This window comes from Salvelinus sp. IW2-2015, linkage group LG9 (genome assembly GCF_002910315.2).
Source record: "Salvelinus sp. IW2-2015 linkage group LG9, ASM291031v2, whole genome shotgun sequence".
NCBI classification, from domain to species: domain Eukaryota; kingdom Metazoa; phylum Chordata; class Actinopteri; order Salmoniformes; family Salmonidae; genus Salvelinus; species Salvelinus sp. IW2-2015.
This window is the reverse complement of record NC_036849.1, coordinates 24,257,187-24,270,861: the sequence shown is the minus strand read 5'-3', so window position 1 is coordinate 24,270,861 and position 13,675 is coordinate 24,257,187. Positions and strand designations below refer to the sequence as shown.

Below are 13,675 nucleotides of genomic sequence, written 5' to 3'. Positions count from 1 at the left end.
CAAGTATGCATTAAGCTGTCTGTAATAGAATAAATGTGGCAAAAACAAATGTAGACATTAGTAAATGTATTTCTATAGCGTCCAAATTATTTTACAATGTRGGGGAGTGCCAAGATGGGGAGCTTTAAAACAGCATCCCCTGTCAGTCATCTAGTGTATATATAAATCTGGCATTGCCCCATACCAAGTTATTTCACACACACACACACACACACACAGGTATTCTATCACAATATACACATTTCAGAAGTTACTGACTCTCGATAGCCTACTGAATGTCAAGCCAGGCTTCTCTAAATTTGAGCAGAGAACACACCAATTGCCAATGTCACTTTCCGCCATACGGGGAAACTGACTTTTTCCAGATTGGCAGCAACCACCTTCATAGACTACGGTGACCGTTTCATCCCATGTAGGAGCTGCACCTACTTTTCACAATTCCGGGATAATATTGTCCGACCAATTTTCCAATGTGGAAACTGTCAGCTTATTGAGGAATATACAGTACCAGTCAAAATTTGGACACACATACTCTTTCAATTTCAAATGTCGTATTATAGCTTTTTACAGTGTTGTAACGATGTGCAAATAGTTAAAGTACAAAGGGGACAATAAATAAATAGAAATATAGGTTGTATTTTCACTGGTTGCCTTTTTTTGAGCATGTAGTAACCAAAAAAGTGTTAAACAAATCTAAATCAATTTTTTATTTTTCAAAGTAGCCAACCTTTGCCTTGATGACAGCTTTGCACACTCTTGGCATTCTCTCAACCAGCTTCACCTGGAATACTTTTCCAACCTTCTTGAAGGAGTTACCACATATGCTGAGCATTTGTTGGCTGCTTTTCCWTCACTCTGCGGTCCAACTCATCCCAAACCAACTCAATTTGGTTGAGGTTGGGTGATTGTGGAGGCCAGGTCATCTGATGCAGCACTCCATCACTGTCCTTCTTGGTCAAATAGCCTTTACACAGCCTGGAGGAATGTTGGGTCATTGTCCTGTTGAAAAACAAATTATAATCCCACTAAGCACAAACCAGAAGGGATGGTGTATCGTTGCAGAATGCTGTGGTAGCCATGCTGGTTAAGTGTGCCTTGAATTCTAAATAAATCAAAGACGTTGTCATTAGTAGAGCACCCCTACACCATCACACCTCCTCCATGCTTCACGGTGGGAACTACACATGCGGAGATCATCCATCTCACAAAGACATGGTGGTTGGAACCAAAAACCTCAAATTTGGACTCATCAGACCAAAAGACAGACTTCCACCAATCTAATGTCCATTGCTCGTGTTTCTTGACCCAAGCAAGTCTCTTCTTCTTATTGGTGTACTTTAGTACTCTTGCTGTGCAGCAATTCGACCATGAAGGTCTGATTCAAGCAGTCTCCTCTGAACAGTTGACGTTGAGATGTGTCTGTTACTTGAACACTGTGAAGCATTTTTGGGGGCTGCAATTTCTGAGGCTGGTAACTAATGAACTTGTCCTCTGCAGCAGAGGTAACTCTGGGTCTTCCTTTCCTGTGGCGGTCCTCATGAGAGCCAGTTTCATCACTGCACTTGAAACTTTCAAAGTTCTTGAAATTTTCACGATTGACTGACCTTCATGTCTTAAAGTAATGATGGACTGTCATTTCTCTTTGTTTATTTGAGCTGTTCTTGCCATAATATGAGTAACATAGGTAAATTGTTTATTTTATTTAAAAGAACTAGGTTTGACATACATGCCCATGAAAGAGATCTTTTTTTAATTTGGCTTTTAATCAAAAATGTTTTTGTTAAACTCAGAAATCCTTTCTATGACCAATCACCCTAAAAGCGAGTTATATCATAGTTTATTCAGAACTATTTAGTGGACAGAGATATTAACAGAGATATTAACAGGCAAGTAGTTTGTTTCACTTTAGCTTCTCAAATGTACAAAGTGTAGGTGTATATGTCAGGGGTTTCTGGAAGTTTTAATGTTTTGTTTGATTTATATTAAGTAGACCATCATTATACTGTGCTCTATTGTGTTGTTTATCATGCTAAGAGTAAGGCCTAGACAGACAATTATTAAACTTTGACCTCCTCAATTTCATGAACCAAAAAGCAGCCTTAATGAAGTCATACACAAAGAGGGGACGAATGGTGCAAAAGTGATAGTTATGGATGTTTCTGTTTTTTATCCAATTGGAATATTGATTTGTGAGAATAGATTTTTTTTCCTTATTTTTGGTGAGTCCTGATTTWAAAAAAAAATTGACCTACCACATAGGATGACCGTCAGTCTGTGATCTGCACAGTCATCCTAATGGCAATATTAAGTGACATTTTGTGACGTTATGTACACACTCTTTCAACATTGAGGTGACTAAACTTCTTGGAGTAACCCTGGATTGTAAACTGTCATGGTCAAAACATATTGATACAACAGTAGCTAAGATTAGGAGAAGTCTGTCCATAATAAAGTGCTGCTCTTCCTTCTTAACAACCCTATCAACAAGGCAGATCCTATCCTAGTTTTGCTGCACCTAGACTACTGTTCAGTAGTGTAGTCAGGTGCCACAAAGAGGGACTTAGGAAAATTGCAGTTGGCTCAGAACAGGGCAGCACAGCTGACCCTTAAAAGTAAACGGAGAGCTAACATTAATGATATGCATGTCAATCTCTCATGGCTCAAAGTGGAAGAGAGATTGACGTCATCACTACTTGTTTTTGTAAGAAGTGTTGACAAGCTGAACGTACCGAGCTGTCTGTTTAAACTACGGACACCCCAAGGTCAGAACAGACTATGGGAGGCGCACAGTACTACATAGAGCCATGACTACATGGAACTCTATTCCACATCAGGTAACTGATGCAAGCAATAGAATCAGATGTTCTTTTAAAAGGTAAGAAAGAGTACACCGTATGGAACAGCGGGGACTGTGAAGACACACACAAAGGTACATACACACGCATACGTATACATTGTAATATTGTTGTATGGTGGTACTATACATTTTGTATTGTACATTTTGTATTGTAGATATGTAGTGGTGTAATACTGTTATATGATGTACTGTTTTATCTTTTGCTTTATATTCAATGTTAACTTTAATGTGTTTGGGACTCCAGGAAGAGTAGCTGCTGACTTGGCAGCAACTAATGGGGATCCCTAATAAATACAAATGTAAAATGATACAAAATATTTGATCGTTACACTAGCACCAGTCTACAAGAGTCCAACCAATGAGCAGCGTGTGAACATATTGCAGCAATTTCCGGTCGTCTCTAATTACTACAGCCACAAAGTCCTAGTTATGGCTAAACCTCACCTCTTTCTACAATTTATCTTCTTAAAATCTGATTTGAAACCTAACACTAACCACACTACTAACCGTATTCCTTACCCTAACATTGAATTAAGACCAACATTTTTATTTTGTTTTCATAAATTTGTACGATTTGGGCTTTGTGGCTGTGGTAGCCTCAGCGTGATTCTGGGGGGTATGGCAACGCGAGACTATGGCTGTGTTAACAAGTGACAAGGATTATGGATTTTCTGACAAGATATGTCTCTCCGCCATAACAATGGGAGTCGTTGTCCGCAAAGCGGCACGGCTGGATGTCTAGCTCCCGCCTATCCTTTCTTTGAATTGGTGGATACAATTTAAGGGTTTTATTGGCATGGGTAACATATGTCTACCTTGCCAAAGCAAGTGAAATAGATAATAAACAAGAGTGAAATAAACAATAAAAAATGTACAGTAAACATTACACTCACTAACGTTCCAAAGGAATAGAGACATTTCAAATGTCGTATTATAGCTTTTTACAGTGTTGTAACGATGTGCAAATAGTTAAAGTACAAAGGGGACAATAAATAAATAGAAATATAGGTTGTATTTACAATGGTGTTTGTTCTTCACTGGTTGCCCTTTTCTTATGGTCACAAATCTTGCTGCTGTGATTGCACACTGTGGTATTTCACCCAAGAGATATGGGAGTTTATCAAAATTGGATTTGTTTTCGAATTATTTTTGGGTCAAATCAAATCAAATCAAATGCTATTGGTCACATACACGTGTTTAAAATATGTTATTGCGGGTGTAGCAAAATACTTGTGCTTCTAGCGCCGACAGTAAAGTAATATCTACCAAGTAATATCCGACAATTAAACAACATATACCCAATACACACACATCTAAGTAAAGGAATGGAATTAAGCCTATTTAAATATATAGATGAGCAATGTCAGAGAGTCATAGAATAAAATACAGTAGAATAGTATAGGATACAGTATATACATATGAGATGGGTAATGCAAGATATGTAGGCATTATTAAAGTGACTAGTGTTCCATTTATTAAAGTGGACAGGGTCTGTGTAATCTGAGGGAAATATGTGTCTTTAAATTGTCATACATTTGGCAGGTTAGGAAGTGCAGCTCAGTTTCCACCTCATTTTGTGGGCGGTGTGCACATATTATTGTAATCGTTTTATTAATTTCGATGAGGGTTGGTGACGTCAACCGCCTGTATTCAATGGAGAGAGATGCTATGCTACTAGCCTTTGTGGAATAATTCAGACATWACTGTAAGGAATAAGTCATTGTTCTACCCCAGCTGGCATGAGAGGAATATTGACTTTGTTCTTGATGTTTTTGACAACAAGGGTAATATTCTCACATATGAACAATTTATAAYATTGAAAGAGTTTCCAATACCTTTCAGAGAGTTTATTTCTGTGATCAAAGCCGTTCCCAGTGGTCTAACTACACTAATGAAAACTCATCTTAGCTTTGGTAATGATCACAAAGTTTATCCAGAACTCAGATTGGAAGGCGTGGGCTTACTTGAGAAATCTTKTTGTAATAAATATMTAAGACAAATTCTTMATTYACAAAACCAACTTACACCGAGAGGAAAGTTTTTCTGGAACATGCTTATTCCTGACATTGTCTGGAAAAATGCATGGTTAAGGCCTTACAAATATTGTATACCAAACAAAGTTAAGGAAGTGCACTTTAAAATTTTACATAAGATATATCCATGTAATTCTATGATATCCAAATTTGTGGCAATTGATGATATCTGCGTTTTCTGTGAGAAAGAAGGTGAGAATCTGTCTCACTTATTCTTTGAATGTAAAATTGTGTCAGAATTTTGGGAAAACCTTGCAAAATACTTATTTACCATTATGAACACTACCTATGTTTTTGACATGAAATATATAATGTTACTATTGCAATGATAACAAGAMAACTGAAATTATTGTGATTTTTTAAAATTCTTGTTGCCAAATACTGCCAAATACTACTTGAATTTAACTATTTTATTAAAACATTAACCCTTGTGAACAATAACAAGAATAAAAAAAWTCTAAATCATTACAATAAGATTTTTTTCAGAGTGATTACAATTGCACTAGAATAGTTTAAAAATATATATATTTTTGGTTTGTTTCAATATTTTCTCGTTAATACCTGCGTTCTGTTTTGTATGATATAAGAATGTAAATTGTTGACCTGTATTTATTTTTTTACAGACGCTATGCTACTAGCCTCAATTCATGAATATGCATAGCCATCTCGAGACAACTCCCATATAAGGTGCTTTTTCTCAGAGTTGTCGGGATGTCACGTGTCCTTATTATATCAGTACACTCGTAACATGTTAAGCATTACGGAACTTCCATTATATCAAATGAACCTCACTTAGCAAATAAGACATTATTTTGGGGGGACCAAATTCAACTCTCATTGATTTCCATACAAAAACTCATTGCTTGGTGGGCGAAACAACGGAAAAAACGACACCTGCTGGAGGGAGACAGATTTTCTGCCGAGTTGGGCCACTCTCACCGTCTTCCTCTCTAGTGACTGACAACTGCAATTTATTCGCCATAAAGAATCTTGGGATATCACCGGAAGCACAGTAGCTAGGTTTTCAAAGTGTCCTTGTGCACTCACCTAGAAGTTTACTAAAATGTACAGACAACTTATGGTAAGCGTTCAATTATATATTCGACCAATTGTTATGTATTTGTGTATGCTATTCGATGTTTTATTTTTGGCCACTGCCGTTATCTGACATGCCTCCTCAAGTGAACTCTAACTAAGCTACCGAGCTATGTTGCTAAGCTAGCGTGTAACGTTAAACGTTGACTAACTAGCCTTTTTTATCAGGGTAGTTGGCTTGCTAGTTATCACCTGATATTTTACACTTSCTTGACAATCAAGTTAGCCTTCTGATCTAAACACATAGCTGTTTTTATACAGTATATTGTTAACCTAGCTAGAATAACACATGCTAGCTACTTGGTAAGCTAACTAAATGAGTAGTAAGTTATCTAGCTAACTACATAGTAGTTATTCAATCAGCTAAACCTAGCTTGCCACGTATTCTCTTCCACAGTCTTGAATTGTCATCCACAAGTGTAAAGGTCGCATAGGTTAGCTAGGAAAATTCTGACTAACTCTCTAACTATCCAAGTGTTGTAAAGGGTGGCGTTTGCACGTACACTTGTCATGTGAATGGCAATTTTTTGGAACAAGGTTTACGTCATCTGACACTTAAAGATGCGCTACGCAGAAATTGCTTCACTATTTCCTGGTTGCTAAAATTCTAATAGTTCGCCTAATTTCAGTTTGTGACAAAACAAGCAGTCATTGTGTGAATAATAATTGTACAGTCTAAACCGATATGAAATATATTTTCCATTACTAAAAATATTGTATATTCATCTGTTTGAAGYTGGTGTAGAAAACCGAAAGTAAAAGACGTAGAACCTTTACCACGGGAAGCATAGACATAGTACACACAGAACAGATCTACCGCTTATTAGACTTGCTTTCAACTTGAATGAATGATCTATAACTAAGTGTGAATTTGGTCAGGTAGCCCAAAAAGTTACATTGTAGCTTTAATGTATGTGTGTGGAGGATAATGGTGATTTCAAGACAACTGGGAACTTTTAGGTCAAATCATGGCGTCAATGATCTTCACTTCGGAAAGTCGGAGCTGTAGAAAGATGCCAGAGTTTCCGACTTGGAATTACGAGTTGACGTTCAAAAATATGTTTCCCAGTCGGAGCTTGTTTTTCYCCTGACTTCCCAGTTGTCTTGAAAGTTTGGAAGTCTGAGATTTCCGAGTTACCAGTGGTTTTGAACACGGCATAATTTATGCTCAACTGTCTAGAATCACAGCTAGCTACATGGCTTTCTAATGGACCAATTCTGTTGGCTAGATCTACAGTATCTAGCAGAAGAAGTACATTATACAGTATATATACACTGTAATGAGTAGGTGTGTCCAAACTTTTGACTGGTACTGTATGTGGACACCCCTTCAAATTAGTGGATTTGGCTATTTCAGCCACACCCGTTGCTGACAGGTTTATAAAATCGAGCACACAGCCAGGCAGTCTCCGTAGACAAACATGGACAGTAGAATGGCCTTACTAAAGAGCTCAGTGACTTTCAATGTTGCGCTGTCATATGATGCCATCTTTCCAACAAGTCACATTGTCAAATTTCTGCCCTGCTAGAGCTGCCCCGGTCAACTGTAAGTGCTGTTAATGTGAAGTGGAAACGGCTAGGAGCAATAGCAACTGAGTTGTGAAGTGGTAGGCCACATAAGCTCACAAAACAGGACTGCCTAGTGCTGAAGTGCGTAGTTCCTAAAAATCGTCTGCCCTCAGTTGCAACGCTCACTACAGACGTCGGAACAATAACTGTTTGTCGGGAGCATCATGAAATGGGTTTCCATGGCCGAGCAGCCGCACACAATGCCAAGCGTCGGCTGGAGTGGTGTATAGCTTGCCACMATTGGACTCTGGAGCAGTGGCAACGCGTTCTCTGGAGTGATGAATCACGTCCCAACATCTGGCAGTCTGACGGACAAATCTGTGTTTGGCGGATGCCAGGCGAACGCTACCTGCCCGAATGCATAGTGCCAACTGTAAAGTTTGGTGGAAGAGGAATAATGGTTTGGCTAGGCCTCTTAGTTCCAGTGAAGGGAAATCTTAACGCTACAGATGCTAGTGACATTCTAGACGATTCTATGCTTCCTGCTTTGTGGCAACAGTTTGGGGAAGGCCCTTTCCCGTTTCAGTATGACAATTACCCCTGTGCACAAAGCGAGGTCCATACAGAAATGGTTTGTCGAGATCAGTATCGAAGAATTTGACTGGCTTGCACAGAGCCCTGACCTCAACCCCATCGAACACCTTTGGGATTAATTGGAACGCCGACTGCTAGCCAGGCCTAATCACCCAACATCAGTGCCCSACCTCACTAATGCTCTTAGCAAGTCCCCGCAGCAATGTTCCAACATCTTGTGGAAAGCCTTCCCAGAAGAGTGGAGGCTGTCGTAGCAGCAAAGAGGGGACCAACTCTATATTAATGCCCATGATTTTGGAATTAGATGTTCGACGAGCAGGTGTCCGCAGGTGTCCACTTTTGGTCATGTATTGTAGCTAAAGCAAGGTTATTAGTTAGTGCACATGTAAATAGTTCAGTAATCATTTCCAGTTCATTTATTTTTATGCATTTCTTCCTGATCACCTATATGTTTAGAGTCTTCGGCAGCTGTCCAGCCGGACTATCTCCAGTAGTGCCCGCAGACAAGTTGACAACATGGTCAAGGAGAAGCAGAAGCTGTTCCAGGTAAGCTCTGGGACCAGGACCGGCAGATGGCGATGGAGTGGAAATGTGGAATGGAACACCTCTCAACCGAAGCTCAAAGACTGTTTTTAAAAGTAGAAGTTGACAATTCTGTTCTGGTTTTGTTTACCTAATTTTGACAGTCAACATTTGTGTTCAATCTTGTTTGACTAGTAATGGTGCAGTAATGCTAAGGTTAAAGTTTGCACTTTATTCTCAGGTTCTGGAAACAGAATCTTATTTTCCCACCATTGTAGCCTGAAAGATAAGTATTTATGATGTTTGCTCATAGGTTCACTCTTAGTTTGGGCTGGGCTGACTAATTTTGCATGCAGCGTGATATGCAAACAGCTGATACGACTTTTGATATCAGTGCTTTGCTGAATCTTGCATAACACGCAGAGGATGTCCATAGCTGACCTGCCCTGCTTTAAAATCCTGTTGCTAAAGCAATGATTGCTTTTCTGCATTTTTTTCTTTTTTTACTCCTTTTTTCTCCCCAATTTCGTGGTATCCAATTGGTCTTGTCTCATCGCTGCAACTCCCGTACGGACTCGGAAGAGGCAAAGGTCGAGAGCCATGCGTCCTCTGAAACACAACCCAACCTAGCCGCACTGCTTCTTGACACAACGCACATCCAACCCGGAAGCCAGCCGCACCAATGTGTCGGAGGAAACACCGTACACCTGGCGCCACAGGAGTCGCTAGTGCGCGATGAGATAAGGATATCCCTGCCGGCCAAACCCTCCCTAACCGGGACGATGCTGGGCCAATTGTGCATCGCCCCATGGACCTCCCGGTCGTGGCCGGCTGCGACAGAGCCTGGGCTTGGAACACCCAGAATCTCTGGTGGCACAGCTAGCAACTGCGATGCAGTGCCTTAGACCACTGCACCACCCGGGAGGCTGTTTTTCTGCAATTTGTTGTTGATTTTCATCTTAGCCTAAGAAATTCCTGATCCTTTTAAGGTCATAATGTTCATGGTAAGTGTTTCCGTTTGTATTAGGTTAGGCTGTAATATGTCGCAAGCAGAACTTTGCTTTCCAATGAGTATAAATCTTATTTTTTTTCTCACTTTTACTTGTTTTAATTGCAGTTATAAACATCTCACAAAGTAGTTGGGGCTATTGTAGTGCAGTGTGTGTTGATTAAGGAAATATTCAACATATTCAGGTGGTGCAAAAGTGCTTAGACCATTTAAAATACAGCCACCACCCAGACCATTTAAAATACAGCCACCACCCAGACCATTTAAAAATACAGCCAACCACCCAAAGACCATTTAAAATACAGCCACCACCCAGACCATTTAAAATACAGCCACCACCCAGACCAATTTAAAATACAGCCACCACCCAGACCATTTAAAATACAGCCACCACCCAGACCATTTAAAATACAGCACAACGCCAGACCCGAACCATTTAGTTTGTGATTCATATATGTTGCTATGAAGGGCTTCTTTGCGTAGCTCTGAATATCATTTATAGGGCTAATTTACTCTTCTTCCTGTTTACACAGGAAGATAACGGCATACCAGTCCATCTGAAGGGAGGAGCCAAGGATGCTATTCTGTACAGGGCAACGATGGCCCTTACAGTCTTTGGTAAGTATGCATTACACTGAAATTGGCTATATAATGTTGTACAGCCCTGATATGACCCTCCTTGAATGTAACATTGATTGTAAGTGCTAATGGAATTTTTACAGCATATGATCAAATAATATAGATCAAGTCTAACTACAAACAATGGAGTCAAATACCAGTTTCTCACATTTCCTGCAATTTTTTTTGTTTTACCTTTATTTAGGTAGCATTTAGATATTTACCTTGTCAGCTCGGGGATTCGATCTTGTAACCTTTCGGTTCTAGTCCAACGCTCTAACCACGAGGTTACCTGCCGCCCCTATGCCTGTTATATAAAACATCTTTCTCCTCTCTTCACAGGAAGTGGATTTGTCRTCTATGAACTCCTCAATGCAGCAATGCCCAAGAAGGCATGAGTGCCCTTGTCCATTTCCATTCCTAAATCAATCTTCTCTGTTGTACAGATGTATGATCTGGGAGATTTTTTTTGTTGGTCCTGTCAATAATGCCAATTTTTTTCATGCACGGGATCAATATTTATTGATTGTTCAATGAATGTACCATAGAGAATAAAACAACCACAATACAAAGTATTATCCATGTGAATGTTGTCATTTCAAAATCTCAATACATCTGATATAAACAGTTATTCTGTACCTAAAAAAAAWATATACTGCTCAAAAAAATAAAGGGAACACTTAAACAACACAGTGTAACTCCAAGTCAATCACACTTCTGTGAAATCCAACTGTCCACTTAGGAAGCAACACTGATTGACAATAAATTTCACATGCTGTTGTGCAAAATGGAATAGACAACAGGTGGAAATTATAGGCAATTGGCAAGACACCCCCAATAAAGGAGTGGTTCTGCAGGTGGTAACCACAGACCACTTCTCAGTTCCTATGCTTCCTGGCTGATGTTTTGGTCACTTTTGAATGCTGGCGGTGCTTTCACTCTAGTGGTAGCATGAGACGGAGTCTACAACCCACACAGTGGCTCAGGTAGTGTAGCTCATCCAGGATGGCACATCAATGCGAGTTGTGGCAAGAAGGTTTGCTGTGTCTGTTCAGCGTAGTGTCCAGAGCATGGAGGCGCTAGCCAGGAGACAGGCCAGTACATCATAAAGACGTGGAGGGCCGTAGGAGGGCAACAACCCAGCAGCAGGACCGCTAACCTCCGCCTTTGTGCAAGGAGGAGCAAGGAGGAAGCACTGCTAGAGCCCTGCAAAATGACCTCAGCAGGCCACAAATGTGCATGTGTCTGCTCAAACGGTCAGAAACAGACTCCATGAGGGGTGGTATGAGGGCCGACGTCCACAGGTGGGGGGTTGGGCTTACAGCCCAACACCATGCAGGACATTTGGCATTTGCCAGAAGAACACCAAAGATTGGCAATTGCCACTGGCGCCCTGTGCTTCTTCACAGATGAAGCAGGTTCACACTGAGCACATGTGCAGACGTGACAGAGTCTGGAGACGCCGTGGAGAACGTTTCTGCTGCCTGCACATCCCTCCAGCATGACCCGGTTTGGCGGTGGGTCAGTCATGGTGTGGGGGTGGCATTTTCTTTGGGGGGCCGCACAGCCCTCCATGTGCTCGCCAGAGGTAGCCTGACTGCCAATTTAGGTACCGAGATGAGATCTCAGACCCCTTGTGAGACCATATGCCCTGGGTGCGGTTGGCCTGGGTTCCTCCTAATGCAAGACAATGCTAGACCTCATGTGGCTGGAGTGTGTCAGCAGTTTCTGCAAGAGGAAGGCATTGATGCTATGGACTGGCCTGCCCGTTCCCCAGACCTGAATTCAATTGAGCACATCTGGGACATCATGTCTCGCTCCATCCACCAACGCCACGTTGCACACAGACTGTCCAGGAGTTGGCGGATGCTTTAGTCCAGGTCTGGGAGGAGATCCCTCAGGAGACCATCCGCCACCTCATCAGGAGCATGCCCAGGCATTGTAAGGGAGGTCATACAGGCACGTGGAGGCCACACACACTACTGAGCCTCATTTTGACTTGTTTTAAGGACATTACATCAAAGTTGGATCAGCCTGTAGTGTGGTTTTCCACTTTAATTTTGAGTGTGACTCCAAATCCAGACCTCCATGGGTTGATAAATTTGATTTCCATTGAAAGTTTTTGTGTGATTTTGTTGTCAGCACATTCAACTATGTAAAGAAAAAAGTATTTAATAAGAATATTTCATTCATTCAGATCTAGGATGTGTTATTTTAGTGTTCCCTTTATTTTTTTGAGCAGTGTATATACTTTGTCTATAGCAATTCTGTTTTTAGCTGTGATTGTGTACATGAACCAATAGATAAACCATTATATGGGACAAAAGCCCCTGGGCCTATAGGATAATGGTTACTTCTGCTTATTTAGTTGACTTTCAATGCTCTGCCCAAAATGTATTTCCTGCTTTTAAACACTAGAGGCCCTCACTGATCATGAAATGAGGGACATTTTATCTAGGTAGATTTGATTTGAGGAAACTGGAATGACATTTTCTGATCCATGAAGATCCATTCACCATGTTTACAATCATCCGAAGAGGTGACACTGCCTCAATGATACCCAAGCTGTTCAAGGCTGTTGATATGGGCTAATTAACCAGAAGACAGACCTATCAGTAGCATCGCAATATTTTTCCTGTTCCTTGTTTTAAACCTGGACGTTTTACTTCATATTATGAAGCTTGTCTTACCTTGCTTCAAAGTAGCCTATAGCCAAAACCCCACCGTARAAACGTGGAGGCAATTATTTTTATAGACTTACTCGTATGCGTTCCCCTGTTCTATTGGTTTATGTCAACGTTTTTTCATTGTATAGCAGATAAAGGCATTATCCTAATCATATTATCAAACATGATAGTTGTTGCATCTTTAAGTCCCCCCTCTTTCTAACAGATATTTCCACTTGCATGTGCGGTGCGCATTTTAGAATGGTGTTTTCCCGCTAATTGCATTTTGGAATATCCATGCATAGGCCAACTGCAGTGTGTACATTGCTGCCCCTAAAATGTGAATAAATAATAGTTTATCAATATTTTAAGCTAGACATTCCTATCCTTTCCATCAGTCCTATTAATTTATACGACATACACGTCCACTATACCACTTTGATACGTAACAGTGGGGATAAAGAAGTGAATAACAATAAGAAAATAAGTGGGTATACCCTCCGATACACCACTGGGACTACCTGTCATGTACAATTACTTAATCAAGTGAAATTGTACTAAATAAGTTATATATTTTATTGTTTGCAGTTGTCATTAAATGTAGGACCGTGTCATTGTGTTTTAAAATCGGTGGAATTGTATATGTGTACAAGTTACCCGCAGGTAGTCTAGGTTGCCCGGACGACTGCATATAGTCTCCGAGAGATCCACAAGAAAATCCACGAACGGGTCGTTTGGATAGTAAATTCAAGTGGTTTTTATTGATTGAACA

At 40.4% G+C, this 13,675-nt stretch overlaps 1 protein-coding gene across 1 annotated transcript; it reads left to right on the top strand.

Moving 5' to 3' along the window:
• Positions 1-5,823: 5,823 nt before the first annotated feature.
• LOC111968853 (cytochrome c oxidase subunit 7A2, mitochondrial) lies at positions 5,824-10,812 on the top strand. Its single transcript, XM_023994762.2, has 4 exons — positions 5,824-5,971; positions 8,545-8,634; positions 10,153-10,237; positions 10,580-10,812. The coding sequence occupies exons 1-4, from the start codon at positions 5,954-5,956 to the stop codon at positions 10,633-10,635; spliced, it is 249 nt and encodes an 82-aa protein (XP_023850530.1). The 5' UTR covers positions 5,824-5,953; the 3' UTR covers positions 10,636-10,812.
• The last annotated feature ends 2,863 nt before the right edge of the window (positions 10,813-13,675 follow it).